Raw genomic sequence first — 18,029 nt, 5'->3', positions numbered from 1 at the left:
TTTGTTTTCATGGAATTCCTGTTTTATTTTGATATCCACTGTATGTCTTCATTCACGTCACTTGCCTTCCTTTCTTTGTCTGTCTGTCTGTCCCCGCCCCTAATTCATTTCACCTGTTTGATTTCAGCGTCACCAGTCCCCATTCCAACTTACCTGTGCCAGATTGTAGTTGCACGGAAATCATTCTCTCCAGCGTTTAAATCTCTAGTGGATGTTTTCCCAGTGTTCATCCGACTATTGCTTAGTTCCGGACCGCGATTATTGCCTGCCACTTCCGTAACCTCACCTGCATTGTAAAACTACATACCTGTGATTCCTTGTTTGAGTCGCGCATTTGAGTCCGCCATTGTACCATGCCAGTTAAATCCATATGCGCGCGCGCGTGTGAGTGCGTGTCTTTTTTTTGTACAAACAAATGAGTAGGCATGGTGGGGGTTGATGATGTCACTTGGTCCTTAGGTTTCACTTACTATGGGTGTTGAGTAGGCTAACTTATTTTTCATTTATTTGTATCTGTCACTACCAAATGTCTTCTGCTTGAAAGGGACTTGAGAATGGGGAGGGTTAGGCAGTCGGTTTGCTGAAAGAAGGTTAGTAAGTAACTTTTCGTCATACAAGATTTATAATTTATTTCAGCCAAATCTTGTGAGACTTATTGTATAAAAAAAAATCTATTAGATGTATTTTAAGCTCTATGGCCACAGGACAACAGTCTTTGTACTAGAGTAAGGTATTTCATTATTTTTCCTAAGTCTAAGAGAGGGTCTCACAAGAATATTGATTGTGCTTTTTTTTTTTATAAAAGGAAAGATTTAATCCCCCTCTCCACCCCTATAATAATATGTTCATAATTACAATTCTGTAACAGAAGTCTAAGAAAAGAGCTGCATGCTCGAAACATCACAAGCAATAAAATCCCTCTAACCGGAGCTAACACTTAATAACTAATTGCTATAACAATGTTAACATGCTGATGTTTAGCAGGTATAAGGTTAACCTGCTAACCAGCACTAAAACCAAAGTACAGTGGAGGCTGATTGGTACGTCATTTGCATATAGTTGCTCATAAACCATAACATATTGGACAAATTAAAATGTTCACCCGATAATGGATATAGATGAAACATAAGTTATTATAAATCATCCTGATGGGTGAACCTGAACCTGAATGTAATGAAGCTACAAATAAACCAACAAGCTTCATCTTCTGGGAATCATAAATATGTACAAAATGTCAGTTTTGAGAGGGCAATATGTTGTTGGTTTCAAGATATACCCAGACTGTAATCAGCTATGTAATATCCAGCTGGGTAGCGACTGGGGATACTTGTGACAACGTTGGAACACAATGTCCCTGTTTGGTTCCAAAGGCTGCCAATGTAAAAGCTCTGGACACATTTAGCTTTAAAGTTAATCTTGTATCTTCCCTGTGCACAACATATTTTTCAGCCTCTCCATGTCACAGCAGCTGGAAGGAAATGTGAGAAATGTTTCAAAAACCTGAGCATTTTTCACATTCACTTCTAACTGGACTGTTACATGGACAGTTTATGGAGTTTCCTAAAAGTGTAACATTGCCCATCCGGTTGCTACAAGTTCCATGTTAACACATGAAGAAAGTTCTCACAAGCTCAGTATTGATGACAAATGCAAGCTACATTTCTAAATACCTTTAGCAGAGTGGCTTGAACTTTGCTCACTACAATCTCCCGTCATCACGGCCAGGCAGGCTGATGAGACATTACTTAAAAACACACACAGGCTTAGAAATCTCTGTGTGTGCACTGTGCGAGCTGAGAGGAGCAGCAGGTGGTTGCAGTGACGTTGTTAGAACACAAGGAAGCAGAACATCTGGGATGGGTGGAAAGAGACGAGGCCGAGGCAGTGGCAGCAACGTCCAGCAACAACAGGCCCCGCAGAACCCAAGAGGAGGCCCTCGCAGGGTATGTCCAGCTCTGTAAATATGAAATGTGGCCGCCATTAGTGAAGACACTGGAAATAAGAACATAGGTACAAGTTCATGACGTTAACAGTCAGGTTTTATAGATTGGGTTATTATGTGTTGGGCTTTAAACATTACAGAAGTAATTTGTTTCCCCTGTTGTTATGTGGCTTGTGCCTGGGTGTGGAGAATTAACTGAGTAGCTGGGTGAGCCATGACTCACGTTTATGTCATCAATATAGTGGCTAAATCATGGCTAACTATAAGGACTAAGAGACAGAACGCATAGATGGCAAAACGTATTAGAATTCACTAAGTGCTGATGATTTCAAAATAAAATGTAAGCCGGTTAATTAAACAGTTTAACACAGACATTCCAGTGGAATCAGAGTTCAAAGTATACCTTACAACACAGCAGATAAAGCTGCGTATATGTATCAACACACAGCACAAAGTCCATATACTGTATGCAGACGCTCATTACTTCAGTGTGCTGAGATCCTTCACATCTGTCTTGAAGATATCATCGAAGCATATCTGGCTTTGATGATATCTTCTTTTGTTGTTTTTTACCAGGGTGTGACAACCTGCAAAGTTATAATACTTTATAAATGCCCTATTGAAATTAACCCATGACCAAACTGTTACATTTGCATTGCTGTAATTCTAAATTCTGCAATGACGCTGTTGCAGTATTTTTGTCTTCATAAAAAAACTAGCGGCCCGTGACTACCAGTAAACCCTTTTCCTCCCACACTCGAAATACATCCAGGTTAGGTTGGGTACTTTGGTAAACTGAACACTTTACAAATGCCCGAAGGCATGAATGCAAGTGTGTGTGTGCATGTGTGTGTGTGATGTCAGCTTATTTAGTTTATACTTTTCCTGACACGTAATGATGAGACCCTGAGCAGGATAAGTGTTTTTGAAGATGGATGAACTTAATTGTGAAAACACAGCATCTGTTAAAACTTAACATGGGTTTTTCCCCCTCCTCTGCTCCCTCTGTATTCAGGCTCTGCGGGAGCCAGCTGCTTTTGCCAAGTCTACAATTTGTGAATCAGAGATTCCCCACGAGAAGTTGACCATTGCCCAAGCACGGAGGGGCACACCAGGTCACACTTCTCAATAGTTTTTGTTTCCATTTCAAATGAATGTCATGCAAGTGAGAGGAATAAGGGAAGACTAGTGGGAGATTTACTATCATCAGCCATTATCAGGTATCAGTTGATATCAGCTGCAAAAAGTCATTTAACTATCAGTATGATAATGTTTTACTGCTAATTATTTGGATGATTGCAGGGTTGGTCTTATCATTATCCATTTCTCCAGAGATATTTCACGCCATTTGACTAAAGAGCTAACAACAGATTAAAAGTATGAAGATCTTTAATGGCTCATCAGATATAGGCATCAGCTTCAAAATGCCACATCAGTAAATCTCCGTAATTAATTGTCATTGTTGTTATTTAAAGGCGTGTTGTTGTATTTCCTATCTTGTAGCTCATCGTCCGGTGCGAGTCTACGCTGATGGGATCTTTGATCTTTTCCATTCGGGGCATGCTAGAGCTTTGATGCAGGCCAAAAATGTGTTCCCCAACACACAGCTGATAGTAGGAGGTAACGGATAGATCTCACTCCCAGTGATGAAAAGTTAGACAGCGTGTAAATGAATGGGTTTTTGACAGCTAAACATAAAAGACTAATCTAAGAATAAAATAGCCTTTAAAAAACGTTCAACATCCCTAACAACAAGCTCCCAGTTTAGCAATTCCAGATTAACCCTTACTTCCATCTTCTACGTCTCTGTGTTTGTGACCCTAGTGTGCAGCGACGAACTCACCCACAAGTTTAAGGGCTATACGGTGATGACAGAGGACGAACGCTACGACGCCCTGAGGCACTGCCGTTACGTTGACGAGGTGGTGCGGGACGCTCCCTGGACCCTTTCCACAGAGTTCCTCAAAAAACATAAGGTTAAAGGTCACGCAGTCACTGGACACACAGCCTCTCACAATGTCATTCAGTGACAACAGCAAAAGATACCTGGTGTTCAATCAGTCTGAACACTGCAATCTTACACTCACAGATTGACTTTGTGGCGCATGATGATATCCCTTACACCTCTGCTGGATCAGAGGATGTTTATAAACACATCAAGGAAGCAGGTGAACATGAATGAATATAATAAATGTAAGTCCTGTCATTTCTCACATGACGTGAATGAATAAGAATCATTTATGTTTAAATGTCAGGGATGTTCGTGGCCACTGAGAGGACAGAAGGCATCTCCACATCTGATCTGATCACTCGTATCGTCCGTGACTATGACATCTATGTTCGACGCAACCTGCAAAGAGGCTACACAGCCCGAGATCTGAACGTTGGATTCATTAATGTTCGTGTATTATGTTTAATCTCATTTAAAAAATGGAATATGGATGTTTTTGTAACAAACAATACAGAAAAAAATCACAAATATACTGATGGTCACTTGCTTTGTCTTTAACTGACAGGAGAAAAAATATCGACTCCAGGACCAGGTGGACAAGATGAAAGAGACAGTCCGTACGGTGGAGGAAAAGTCCAAACACTTTGTCTACAGAGTAGAAGAGAAGAGCCAAGACCTCATCCACAAGTGGGAGGAGAAGTCGCGAGAATTCATCAGCAACTTTCTGGAGCTTTTCGGACCTGACGGAGCCTGGGTACCTACACTTTAACATTAATCCACATAAACACATCACATTAGGTGTGGTTGTGTTAAGTGGCACATTAATATTATTTTGATAGATCAGAAGTTATATAATTTGGTTGGTTTAGTCGTTGCCAGGCAACCAGTGGACACTTCAGTAAGTCACAGCTTCTGGCCACAAAATAGTTCTGCACATGACCCCCTTAAAACCATAAATTGAAATGTTTACACGTATAGGGACATAGGCAATTGCCTGCGGCACCATTAAGTGGAGCAACATGGGGAAGTGGTTAAAAGTAGTTGGAACGTCCCTTACATACCTTTAACCCAGTTATAACTCAGTCAAATCTGAACTCAGACAGGATACACACACTCCTGGAATCAACACAACTTACATTGGGGGTAACAGTATCTCTGATGGTTTCTCCATTGCAGACACATGTCCATAAATCAACCCACAAATCATAGAAAAAAAGTTTTTGCTTTAGAATCATCATGTTTTGTTGTTTTCTTTTTGATTAAAATGTAATAGTTGTCCCTCCATAGTTTCAGTGCAATCAAAAATGGCTGAAATTTACAGAGGGCAACAAATCATCCGACCACCACTGGCTTATACAGTGGAAAATTAAGAATTCAAATGATTTTAACCTAACACAATACCATTGTTGCCCATTCTTTGAACAATGCTAAAAGGCACTCTAGCTAATGTGGGAAATACCTGACGTGTACAAATGGCAGGTTGGGTGAAAGCGAGTAGCCTGCAACAAACAGCAAACACAACATTTCAACACAGTAAAACTTTCTTCTGTCTCGGTCCTTGTTTAGCATGTGATACAGGAGCGCAGTGGGCGTATGCTCCAGGCCCTGTCACCTTACTCTTCACCCCGTGGCTCCCCCAGCAGTAGCCCCACCAGAAGACGCTCTGTTTCTCCGGATTCCTCCTCTGCCTTCGCCTCTTCCTCCTCTCTCTCCCCTCCTTCCTCCCCCTCCTCATCCAAAAAGGCCACACGCTCCTCTCTTAAAGCTGCCTCCACATATGTACAATGAGCTCATCATGATATAGTACATAATATGTCCAAAGAGGCTATTCATTAACATGGAGGAAATAAAAGGAAATAATTTATTACAGGTTTATTAAAGTGCAACATATCATAATGTACAGTATATAATGTTTCTTCACTGAAAATAAAATATAGATAGTAAATATAATAAATAGAACATTAAAGTATACTTGAATGTTATTTGTCTTCTGTCATTTGTTACTCTTTGATATGTTGAGTATATAACACATACTCAAAATGCCCATACAGGAATCAGTAATTGAGTAATAATGAGTTATCTTCATTTCAGACTGAATGATAATCAACCAAATAGTCCCTGTCTTTTACTACCTTACACGGAAACACACTTCCTGTAAATATGGGGGGTGGGTAAGTAATTCTAAGATAATTGTATGGGTCTAAAGGAGACAGGCCAAATGGGTGCTAAAACAGTTGAAAAATTAGATTAGATTAGATTAGATTCAACTTTATTGTCATTACACATGTACAGGTACAAGGCAACGAAATGCAGTTTAGGTCTAACCAGAAGTGCAATAGCAGTAAGTGCAGGATATCAACTGGCGGCCCGCGGGCCGAATGCGGCCCGCCAAGCCGTTCGATCCGGCCCGCGACTGGATTCCAAAATTGTGAGGATCAAAGAGAAAATATGTAGGCCTATTCTACACTATTAAAGCAACTAAAAGCAGCAACAACTGAGTCTCTTCTCAGTAATCACCACCATTTATGACTCTATTTAGGCTACACCCCAAAATCAAACTACTCTCTCTTGATCAGTTAAAGTTCGAGTAGTAATGCCGCTTGCGTGGGAGTAGGCAGATTTCAGTGCGGCGATTTTTCTCTGACACGCCTCTGACTGCTCAGGATATGAAATCTTAAAATTTGAATGTTTAGTGTGGTGGTGACGGCGCAGATTGTATTCTTTTGCAACAGCAACAGTTTCGTTGCAAATTAGGCATACTGGTGAGGCATTCCGGAAGGTTGGCATGATAAATGCGTACTTTTCAGTCCAGTCATCATTGAAGGACCTGTTTTCAATATCAACTTTGCGTTTCATAGCCTTTGAGAGTGCCATTTTACCTCTGTTAAGAGACCCTTTCCTGTCACTTCCTCGGTGTTTGTTTTTCAAGTGCTCTACAAGTAAAATTGACTTAATTGAGTTGAGGCAAAATATCTATCACCCCTGGTGGTTGTCTGTGGTATAGGTGATAGGAACCTGACTCATAAAGGCCTTCAGTTTTGTAATAAAATGGAAAAAGTATTAACAATAAACATCAATCATAATGTTATACCAACATTTTATTTTTTTTATTTTTTTTTTATTTAAGGGTCCGGCCCCCAAGGAGACTGTCTGGTAAAATTCTGGCCCTCTGACAAATATAGTTGATGACCCCTGATATGTACAATGGTTTCATAAGTGCAGGACATGGATAAGTAGTGTATAAATATAGAAATGAATACTATTATAAACAGAATTTTACAGATAGATTTGTCCTATGAATATAATATATAGATAACAAGTATTGTGAACAAGATTTACAGTTTGATATGTACTGAACATAATACACAGGTGGATATTACTATAAATAGATAAAATGCACCGTTTGTAATTTCGAAGCAATACATTCCTGGCACTCCTCAGAATAAACAACTAGACAAATTCTGAAGGATAATGGCCATACATCCTTTTAAACAGTCCAAATGCTGCTTTAATGGGTCCTTAAAGTGGCTGTAATCCAAATCCTTATAAAACGAATGCAGGTTTGTACACAGACCAGTCCCTCATAGAGATGAACCAAGAGAGAAATATCACCCAACCATGCAGCTCACCAACGCTTCGTGGCGAGTTTCAGCTCAGTATTTAGCTGTTTGTTTTTTTGCAAATTCACTGAAAGTAAAAACTAAAAGTTGCTCCTTAACTGCATGATTAATTGTTCGCTAAAGAATTCACCATACACAAAAGTTTATTATATGTCAATGTTGTGTTCACAACTTGTTTCCGATGCCTCCAGGTGGCCAAAAAGATCAGTTATTGCTGGGTTACGCTGCTCTGATCAATATTATTTTAACAATAAAATAGATCAAATTACTATTTGTAATGTGAAAGGAGTTAAGTGTAGTCATAAAAACATACTATTGTGGCGTTCCTCTGCCCCCAAGTGGCCAACATATAGGCAATAAGTACAGCTTTTAACTCAACTCTTTAAACTAACATACTTACTCTACTTACTATAAATTGAGTTGTTCTAATTCTTCTGAATGTTATTAATACAGACATAAAAGCATATGATTCAAGAAAGAGATCATTGACACAGCCAAACAAAGATAGTGGGATAAGATGTCCGACTTGTGTATGCTAATTGGTTAGCAAGTTTAAAGGTACTTATAACAGGGTGTCACTTTGGTCTGTAATTGTGCATTAGCGTCTGAGCAGTGTGATGAATATAATGTATCCACCGAGCATTTCAATTACAATCAAAGTGCACGCGGGACGCTTGAGAGCTTCAAACACACCTGCGCATGCCGCACGTGGATGCTGCGCCTCAGTGAAGTATCTCGCTCTCGTAGCGTCTTCGTCTCGAATATTTAAATCCATGAATATGACGTCACCATCAGCTGTCCCGCAGATTAAAGATGGCGCCCTCTCATGCACTAAAGTGCTGCACACGGGCTCTGAACTGGGTACCTGTGCTGTTTATAAACCTGGTTGTCGGTTGGTCTTATTACGCTTACGTCGTGGAGCTCTGTGTCTGTAAGTACTCTCACTTTAGAAGTGTTTAGCTGTCGCGGGGCAGACATCTGCATGCGTTAACAGTTTCGGGGTAGCGAACTTTGATGAGCCACTTCAAGTGAGCTTTAAACTCATTCTGGCTGCACACTGTACACCCGTAAACAGCAGGGAAATATTCCATTATATACTTTTGTTGGGTTTTTTAACCATTGACATGCTACGTCCTTCATGACTATAACGTTAATATAATAAGATTGGGAGAGAAAGACAGTCTTCTTATCCAGTCATCAATGAATAACTTCCTCATTCATGATAGATCGATAATAGATAAATTACAACTTGTAATGCACCGTAACGTTAGAAATTATAAAGCCAGTTAACTGGAATGTAGGTGCAGGATTTTTTTATATTTATATAATTCTGTTTTGAATATGCACTATATTGTAAATGAATGGACGGTAGCTCTCTAATTTAAAACCTCCTTTAAAGGATAACGTTACCTTGTTTTCACGGTTTCAAACTGTCCAAGTTATTTCCTGTTGTTATTTATCCCACCTTATTCTGACATTTACAGTATATTGCATGCATTTTTTTGAGTTTATATTTTATATCTTAATTGATCACAAGTTGACATTTTACTAATGATGATGCCTATATATATATATATATATATATATATATATATATATATATATATATATATTGTTTTTAATTGTTGTTTAAGTGGTGGATAAACCTGGATAAACCTTTGGGAGCCAGCTGTAAAATCCTAACGTTAACCAATATCCATAATAAGGGATAGCTATAATTTAACCAAAGGATATGATGTGATATATTATGTTATTTAATGTCTATGGGAAGCTGTAATGATGGCCTTCTGTTAAAGGAGCAAGCCACCTAACCACCATCACCTAACACTAGTAACAAAAACCATGCTGTGGTCATTAATTAGTAAAATAAATCAAGTAGATGCAGACAAAGACATAGAGACAAGTTATTGTTTCACACGAAGAGATTAGACATTACATCATTAGTTTCACCACTGTAAACAGACTCATTCAGCAGAGGATATGGGTTCCTTCTCTTCTCTCACAATCAAATGTGACCATCCAAGCTTTAACAAGCAAGTCTGAAGCAATTCAGCTTACATGAGTATTGATGGTATTAATGCTGCAAAGATAAATCAATTGGTCGTCAACTTTTAAATTAATTGCCAACTATTTTGACAATTGATTAATCGGTTTTAATTTATTTATGAAAAGTTTCTTAAATGTGACTATTTTCCAGTTTCTTTGCTTCTCTATGAAAGTAAACTGAATATCTTTTGAGTTGTAGACAAAACAAGACATTTGAGGACGTCATTTTGGGTTTTGAAAAACACGATCAACATTTTCAATTGTTTTCTGAAATTTAATGGACCAAACAACTAATCGATTATTCAAGAAAATAATTGTTAGTTGCAGCCCTAGATGGTTTTTTTTTTTTTTTAACAAATATATATTGATCAGTTGTGCATGCTATGACATGCACTGCCTCCACCCACTGCACTCACACTAGGTTTTTATAGTTTGTTGGAGCCTGAAACTGCTGATACCATGATCAGACTGTAGTCATACTGTAGTTATGTCCGTAACTCAGCGGCTGTGGTCAGGACAGGGACATCCCTGCTGCTTAAACAAAGCTCTCTGTTATGGGTGGGTCACTGCTGGCCGTGCCAGGCTGCTGCCACATGGTGTGAGAAAGGGGTGGTGTGTGGGTGTGCGGTGGGGGATGTATAGGGCTTTCACTACTGCTTACTAATATGTTTTGTCTTTTCCTTATGTAGATACAATCCCAAATAATGCAGAACGAAGTAAGTAATACCCACACTTCCTCTCATCATTCATAGCAACGATTATGTCAGAGGTGCCCATGCAAACCCAATTTTTTTTCTTTTTCTCAACAGTCAGCTATTTGGTCATCTTTCACATTTTCCTTGCCATGTTTATATGGTCCTACTGGAAAACTATCTGGTCCAGACCAGCCAGCCCCTCAAAAGCGGTAAGCCAAAAAAAGAAGATGATGAGAATAAAGGTTTTTCCATGAATACTTACTATTTTCATGTTTAGAAGGTAAGATTTGGAAAATATACATGTACAGATTGTCCATGACTGTCCAATAGACATTTACAGCTTGTTATTTATCAGGCAGTCTTTGATTCCAGTCTTTTTCTCCTTCTGTCAGTTTGGTCTGCCCAGAGCAGAGAAGGAACTGTATGAGAGAGAGGAGCGAGCCGAGATACAACAAGAGATTCTGAAGAAAGTGGCAAGGAATTTACCCGTGTATACGCGCACAGCAGGAGGAGGTGAGGCTTTCACCGAAGCAGCAAAACCCAGTGGTTGACTTTTTGATTTTAATGCCCAGTAGTTGCTTTAAAGCCGACCACCAGAGGGAATTTAACTTGTTAAGTAACTGTTTTTCCATTGTCATCATTGACTCAAATGAAATTGCATAAATGTGTTGCTACATTGTCTTCCCCTTTTTGGATACAAGTGCAACACTGTTTATATCTTCATAAAAGAAAGTAGTCAAGGATCGTCCCTGCTAATGCACAGCAGGCTCATCTGTAATGTGTTTATTGAACTGCATGTATTAAAAGGTACTCCTATTTCTCTACAGGCCACATCTGGCTCTTCTACTCAATCATGCTCTCACCTACTTGGTCTCTCAGGGACATTTCAAAAGACACTTTATGAAAATAGTGCCCTCATATTTATATTCAACCTTTTATTCATCTTATATAATTAATGAGAAGTTGTGGTTGAAAGATGTAAAAGAGCAGGACATTTCTAACCAAAAGAAAAATGCATCTGGAATTTTTAATATGTTTAAGTATCTGCCACCTGACATACTCCACGACTGTGTACTTTAATAATTATGCTCACATTTTCTCTAAATAGCTATTCGATACTGCGACCACTGCCAGGTTGTCAAACCTGACCGCTGCCATCACTGCTCAACCTGTGAGATGTGAGTGCCCACACTGTATAATTAAGGTTCATCATTTTCATTTTTTTACTATTTTCCCCAAAGGGGCAGATGCATTTGAACTGATTCTCACTCCAATTTTATGCTCAAAATATTCAATAAAACATTAACTGCAGCTTCTGGGAACAGAAAGTGAAGAAAAAATACAATTGTGTTGTTAGACAATAAGTGGTTAACAGAAAGTGTTTGGGGATTTCAAATATCATTTGTATCCATTTTTCGATATACAACATAAGCATACATTTTGACATTTCATTTTTAAATATTGTGCATGTACTCTCTTCCATCTATATCTGCTCATGTATTGTGAATGCTTCTGGGTAAATGGATCAGCCAAATCTCTAAGATGTTAACATCTTCTAGATGGTACTAATAGGATGTATGTTTTCCTTATTCTCACTCTTCAAGGTGTGTGCTGAAAATGGACCATCACTGCCCCTGGTAAGCTTTCTCTTTTTAACTATTCATTTAAGCTGTTTTTAATTCCATCATGATGAAGTTTGCTTGCCCTGCTGTCTGCCAGCAAATTATCTTTTTTTTATTATTATTAGAAAACGTAGAGCGATAAGCATTACTCATGTTGTGTTCTCCTTCAGGGTGAATAACTGTGTTGGATTCTCAAACTACAAGTTCTTTGTGTTGTTCTTGGCCTATGCCTCACTCTACTGTGTGGTAATTTGTGCTACAGTCATCCAGTATTTCATCAAATTCTGGACCGTGAGTACAGAAACTTCATCTTTTTTTTCTTTTTCTTTTTTTATATCAGCAATCTCTTGTGGGTGTGAATGCTTATTTTGGTCGCAGTTTATTGAAGGTGGTTGTAGATTATTTTAAGTCCCATTTTACTGATAACATCGGCCTCGGTTTAAAAACCATTGATTTTTCTTGTAAACCTAGAAATGTTGCCATTTTGAACAAAAATCAAATTAATTCTGAAATGATAACATTCAGTGCAGTCCGGCTGTGGTGAGGCATGTGATGATTGCGTTGTAAGATCTCGATCAACTGGTTTACAAATGTGTCACTGTGTTGCACAAGTGTGTCATGCGATCACTTATCAGGAGATCCTCTTCAGCGTACTGCTTAGCATGAGACAATGGCTCCTGTCACGTAGTCCCAACAGTGAAGGAGTATATTGTGTTCTACAAAAAAACAAAATAATACTACACGCATAATACGGTGCTGTGCAAAGACAAGATGTAGAGCACAAAATAACAAATTGCTTTCTTCTTTACTGCAGTCAGTTGTTGGGTAAGCACACCTTGATATGAGAACAGGAAATAATCTTGCAGACTGACATGACTAAGACTTTTGTTGTTTTTCTTCCCCTCTGAAGAAACAGCTGCCTGACACGCATGCCAAATTCCACATCTTGTTTCTGTTTTTCGTGGCTGCTCTGTTCTTTATCAGCATCCTGTCCCTTCTCAGCTACCATCTGTGGCTTGTTGGAAAGAACAGGACCACTATAGGTAGCTATAAATAAATGTTTGATTTAAATGAACTGCTGGTTACATCATTTAAAAAGTCACTACTGACTGACTGACTAATTTTTTTTTACATCCATTTTCAGAAGCTTTTAGGGGTCCTGTCTTCGCAAACGGTCCAGACAAAAACGGGTTTTCTCTGGGTTTTAGCCGGAATGCAGCTGAGGTGTTTGGCGATCAAGGGAAGTACTGGCTCTTTCCTGTTTTCTCAAGGTGAGTCAACTCTGAGCGGATATAATTGCAGCTATCAATCACCATAGCAATCACAATGATGCTAATAATTAGCGCTGATGTATGCGCTACTGTCTGCCTAAACTGTGCTCAAGGATTTGCTCTGTATTAGAAGACTTATGAACTTCCTTTCTATCATTAGTGTTGAAGCTATTTTAAAATGAGTTTTGTCCCAAAAGTTCATTTCACCCTGAATCCATCCAATGCTAACATGTTTACTAATACTGACTTTATCTATTTTGTTATCAGTCTGGGAGATGGACATTCCTTTGTTACCAGATTGGTGCACATAGATCCTGAACAAGCAAACAGTGTCCTCCAGCAAAATGGCAAAAGGCTAGTATTGTTTTTTTTCTTTTTTTTGAATATTGAATCAGTTTCCTTTTAGGTTTGTTTGCTGGTTGTTAATCTCTAATGCATCTTTGATTACAGCCCTGCTGATGGGGAGGCCAACACTTGTGTACTCGGTAACAATATACAACGCACAGCAGACGACAGCAAAGAGAAAAGTGGTTAGTTGTGGATGGCTTTTCTCATGTTTTTTTTTTTTTTGCATTATGGCTCAAATTTTCAGTGTTTTTGTAAATACTTTCACAAATGAATCCTTTTTGACACTTCCTGAAAAATCTTTTGTGTCCCTACTTGTCCTTTCAGACGGAAGCCAGATAGTCGCGGTGAGAATGGAGAGTGAGCCATAGCAGGTATGTGAACATGACATGAATATTGTTAAGTTTTGCTGGTTTGTCCTACTGTGTTTATTTGTAACTTGGCTGTTGCTGCAGGTTGCAGGTACATCAGTAAATCATGATGCCTTAAGCCAGGAGCATCAGCACCTCTGGAGCCATTCTCCACCATCATTTTGAGTTGACAGTGCAGCCTCAAGCCACATGTTTTGTGTGTACATTATATGGACCATCCTTCATCCAGCGTGCTTTAAACCAGCATCCCAACAATACTGTTCTCATGTAAAAGGGAACTGTACAGCGAGCACGTAGACTGCACCGGTCTGAAGCAGAGGTGATTCACAGGTTTTGTCTTTGTTTTGAGCCAAAGAGATTCAGATGTGTTTATTATTGCATCTGAAAAACTCTGGGACTGCTTTTTCCATCTTGAGCCAATGCATGTCTACATTTTCTGTGTTCATATACATGGATTAATCACTAGAGAATCCTCCTTTGTCAGTGTTAATCAAGCATTGTGTGTGTGTGTGTGTGTGTGTGTGTGTGTGTGTGTGTGTGTGTGTGTGGTGTGTGTGTGTGTGTGTGTGTGTGTGTGTGTTGTGTGTGTGTTGTGTGTGTGTGGTGTGTGTGTGTGTGTGTGTGTGTGTGTGTGTGTGTGTGTGTGTGTGTGTGTGTGTGTGGTGTGTGGTGTGTGTGTGTGTGTGGTGTGTGTGTGTGTGTGTGTGTGTGTGTGTGTGTGTGTGTGTGTGTGTGTGTGTGTGTGTGTGTGTGTGTGTGTGTGTGTGTGTGTGTGTGTGTGTGTGTGTGTGTGTGTGTGTGTGTGTGTGGTGTGTGTGTGTGTGTGTGTGTGTGTGTCACACGCAATTATTAAGACCAGTAGTCAGTACCAGGTCTAATTTACAGTTTACATGATTTAAACTATTATAGGTCTTTCTGTTTACACTTTTAAGATATTTATTCTTTACATTCAATATTATGCTATAACCAAGATATAATGTGAGACCCAAATCAACTTTAACGATAGTAAAATGGTATGGTGGTTTCTTATAATTTCAAATAATTGTTTGACACATAATCAATAGATCACAATGAGATGGCCATTTTCATTGCACTATAAATATTTGTAATTTATTTGTTTTCAAGTTTTTATAAATTAATTGAATTGTCTGTCAGTGTATTGATTTTATTGAAATTGTTTGTTGTCTTTATTTTGTTATTTAAATGGGCATTGTCCTTTTTCACAGAATGTTTTCACTTTTATGGTCAATCCTTTGCAACAGTACATATTTATATTTAAGTTGATCAGTCTTGAGTGTTAATGCCAACGTATGTAGTCTTTATTGCTTTTACAGTTTAATAACATTTGTTTGAAAGTAAACACACGCAATTAAACCAATAAAACTGTTAAAAGATGTTGTCAGAACATTCAGTAAAATTTCAATCCACTGTGTCCTTGAGCCTGAACCAGGATAGATAAGGTTGACTTTTTATACCAGTAATTAAAAACTAGGCTAGTGTCATCGGAAGTGCTCCTCCCTGTGCTCCTGGCAGACGTTTTCATCATTTCAGTGGAAATGATGTATGATGCATAGTGTGGGGTTTGCCTGAGTGATCAGCGGACTGAATAATTGTGTCTAGATGTTACTGATTGCTTGTCTAGGCAAGTACGCACAGAATCTAACCGTAGTTTAACAACTGACCTTACTGACCGAACTTGGCTTAATACACCCCCAGTTGTATTTAGCTCTGTCCAAAACTGCAGTTTTCTTTTTTTTTTTTTTTTTTTTTTTTTTAAATGTACCTTCATTGTTCTGATAATGCAATATAACCATACATTGTGGTTTTTATCATTTTCCACAATGGTGTGCTGTGATTTGTAACAAATGATTAGAATTAAAAATTTGTATTTGACTGTGAAACAGAGGACTGACTGGATTACTGGGGACAAGATTAGCCGGGAAAAGGTGAATGGCACTGAGGTCATTCACCTTTTTCCTCTCCACAACAATGCAACAGATATCGTAAACCCTTTATAGCTTTCTTTTTAAAAGACTATCCAAGTTTTTCTAATTATAGATCTTAAACTTTCTATTTTAAATTTTAACATTTTCACAGCCACTTAAATGTCATACTGACATTTTTCCTTAAGTCCAGTAGTGTTAGGACAATCTCAGCAACACTCAACCACACACATTTTCTCAGAGTGCAGTCCATTTTTTTTTTTACCTCTCCAACTAACTAGCATTTAGTGACTAATTGTGTGTAAAAGGTGAATCTCTATTACATTTACATTACATTTAATGAAATAAATGAAAATGTTAATTTGTCTTTTATTTAAACCTGATCATAATGCCCTCATGTCCCTCATATGCATGTTGTCCAACCTTATCAACCTCAGCCTGCATGGGTAAATAATTAAAAATGATTCAGTAGTCACATCCTGCAGATTCAGCAGATAGCTGGGGGACATGATGTGACACAATAATGACAAACAAATGTAAAGAAAATAATGTAGTTTGACTTAGAAGTGCTGCGTGTGGACTGAAGGCACTGATATTCCTCATAGCTTGAGCTTAAAAGAAATGTCTTTATCTTTTTAAATTATTTTATATTTACTGTGTAGGAAACAACCCTGTCAAAGTTCAGCTCTCCTGACACACTTAATGGGTCTCACTTATAGCTAAAACTCTGACCTTTGTATTATTTGAATTACTGTGACTTAAGTCTGTGAATGAATGAGCGACAGTTAGGATTTACGGAGGTGTTCTCGTAAACTTAAGGTGCCATCCCACCATTTCACTCCTTAAAAGTCACCTAAGGGGAAAAGTACACTTGCTGTTAAATGTGCTACTAGAATGCACAGCAGACATTGCAATGTAATGAGAAACACACTTTTTTTTAATTAGACTTTATCAGGTTTTACAGTTTTTAAGTCATTTCTACAAGGACTAAAAAAAACGAGAGATTTCTTTCATCTATTAGGAATATCTGCATGCCATGGAGGAATCTCAACTCAACAGCACCATTGATCCAGCTTGTTTACAAGAGCCCCCGCTGGCTATCGACGTGATAAAGCGTAAGTGACCCACATTCCCACATCCTGCTTGTTGATAATGTTTCCTTATCAGCCAATCTGAGCTAATGACATTAACAGCTCACTCAGCAGTGTCACGCATGCAGCTGTGTGTTTTAGAGTCCACATGATATTGCTTTATTTTTATTTTATTTTCCTCTGTTCAAAAAATATGACAATGTCCCACACCTTTTTTTTTTTTTTTAACCCAAGCTAAATCTGTGTTGTGCTGTTTGTGTGTGATTATGTGTGTCTCATAAATATATTTTTTGTACTATAAAATAATCTGATCCCCTCTCTGTTTTACATTAGAGCTAGATGTGTTTGGATTGTGTCTGTACTCCATGCTCACCTTCATGTCTGCCGTCTCCCTGCTGCTGTACCTGGAGCAGTGTGTCTACATTTACAAAAAGCTGCCCCACCCCCAGAAGACAACCATCATTTGGATAAATGGTGCAGCACCAGTAAGCATTTGGGCCTGTTTTGGGTTACAACATTGCTGACAATTCTAAAACCAATAGGACAACAATCATTATCAACCACTTTATATTTGTTTTAAGAACTTTGGTAAGGCCCACTTGAAAAAAAGTCTGCACATTATTGCTCTGTTTCAGGTCATTGCCACCATGGCTTGTTTTGGGATGTGGATCCCGAGGGCAGTCATGATCACAGACATGACGTCCAACTGGTGCGTTTTCTCTCAACTCCACCTAAATTAATACACATTCACTCATACAGTAAAGTCTTTCTTTCATTGATATTTCTAAATAGCTGAAATATGATGTAATATATAATATGATTAAAAGTCGAAAACTACCAGTGACCAGAATTTGTCTGTTTCATATCTGTTTTCTAATAGCTGTGACCCGAGCTAGATCTCACTTTGCAGGGAAATCATCACTACTGTTATCTTGTTTGAAATGTCAGCTTCCAGGTTATAATAGAAATCACTATCTTCCGTTGTTGTTCCCCTCCATTTAGCTTTATTCGGTTATTTTTTTAACCCTTGTGTTATCCTTGGGTCAAATTGACCCGTTTCAATGTGTTTTATACCATAAATATTAGATTCATTCCAAATTCCAATTTCAACCAAATTGACCCATAATAAAAT

The 18,029-nt window shown here is 38.4% G+C and overlaps 3 protein-coding genes across 3 annotated transcripts in view; all 3 read left to right on the top strand.

The window, feature by feature from the left end:
- Window positions 1-1,608: 1,608 nt before the first annotated feature.
- LOC116700806 (choline-phosphate cytidylyltransferase B) lies at window positions 1,609-5,785 on the top strand. Its single transcript, XM_032534280.1, has 8 exons — window positions 1,609-1,943; window positions 2,958-3,057; window positions 3,446-3,562; window positions 3,767-3,918; window positions 4,032-4,110; window positions 4,198-4,340; window positions 4,459-4,647; window positions 5,460-5,785. The coding sequence occupies exons 1-8, from the start codon at window positions 1,734-1,736 to the stop codon at window positions 5,679-5,681; spliced, it is 1,212 nt and encodes a 403-aa protein (XP_032390171.1). The 5' UTR covers window positions 1,609-1,733; the 3' UTR covers window positions 5,682-5,785.
- Window positions 5,786-8,297: 2,512 nt separating this feature from the next.
- LOC116700751 (palmitoyltransferase ZDHHC20) lies at window positions 8,298-15,258 on the top strand. The gene is made up of 13 exons (XM_032534185.1): window positions 8,298-8,444; window positions 10,249-10,275; window positions 10,369-10,463; window positions 10,647-10,767; window positions 11,363-11,432; window positions 11,859-11,891; window positions 12,047-12,167; window positions 12,787-12,919; window positions 13,021-13,147; window positions 13,415-13,501; window positions 13,598-13,677; window positions 13,820-13,866; window positions 13,948-15,258. Exons 1-12 carry the CDS (start codon window positions 8,327-8,329, stop codon window positions 13,861-13,863), a joined length of 1,056 nt encoding a protein of 351 aa, XP_032390076.1. The 5' UTR covers window positions 8,298-8,326; the 3' UTR covers window positions 13,864-13,866; window positions 13,948-15,258.
- Window positions 15,259-16,658: 1,400 nt separating this feature from the next.
- The window catches only part of LOC116700750 (organic solute transporter subunit alpha), a 4,816-nt gene continuing 3,445 nt past the window's right edge, over window positions 16,659-18,029 (top strand). The window contains exons 1-3 of the mRNA XM_032534184.1: window positions 16,659-16,921; window positions 17,231-17,382; window positions 17,533-17,606. Coding sequence (XP_032390075.1) covers window positions 16,843-16,921; window positions 17,231-17,382; window positions 17,533-17,606 — 305 coding nt within the window. The 5' untranslated portion in view covers window positions 16,659-16,842. The remainder of the gene's footprint in view (window positions 16,922-17,230; window positions 17,383-17,532; window positions 17,607-18,029) is intronic.

The sequence above is a fragment of the Etheostoma spectabile genome, chromosome 13 (genome assembly GCF_008692095.1).
Source record: "Etheostoma spectabile isolate EspeVRDwgs_2016 chromosome 13, UIUC_Espe_1.0, whole genome shotgun sequence".
Classification (NCBI taxonomy): Eukaryota; Metazoa; Chordata; class Actinopteri; order Perciformes; family Percidae; genus Etheostoma; species Etheostoma spectabile.
The sequence above is the reverse complement of the archived record's forward strand: the minus strand, read 5'-3'. Positions and strand labels throughout refer to the sequence as shown.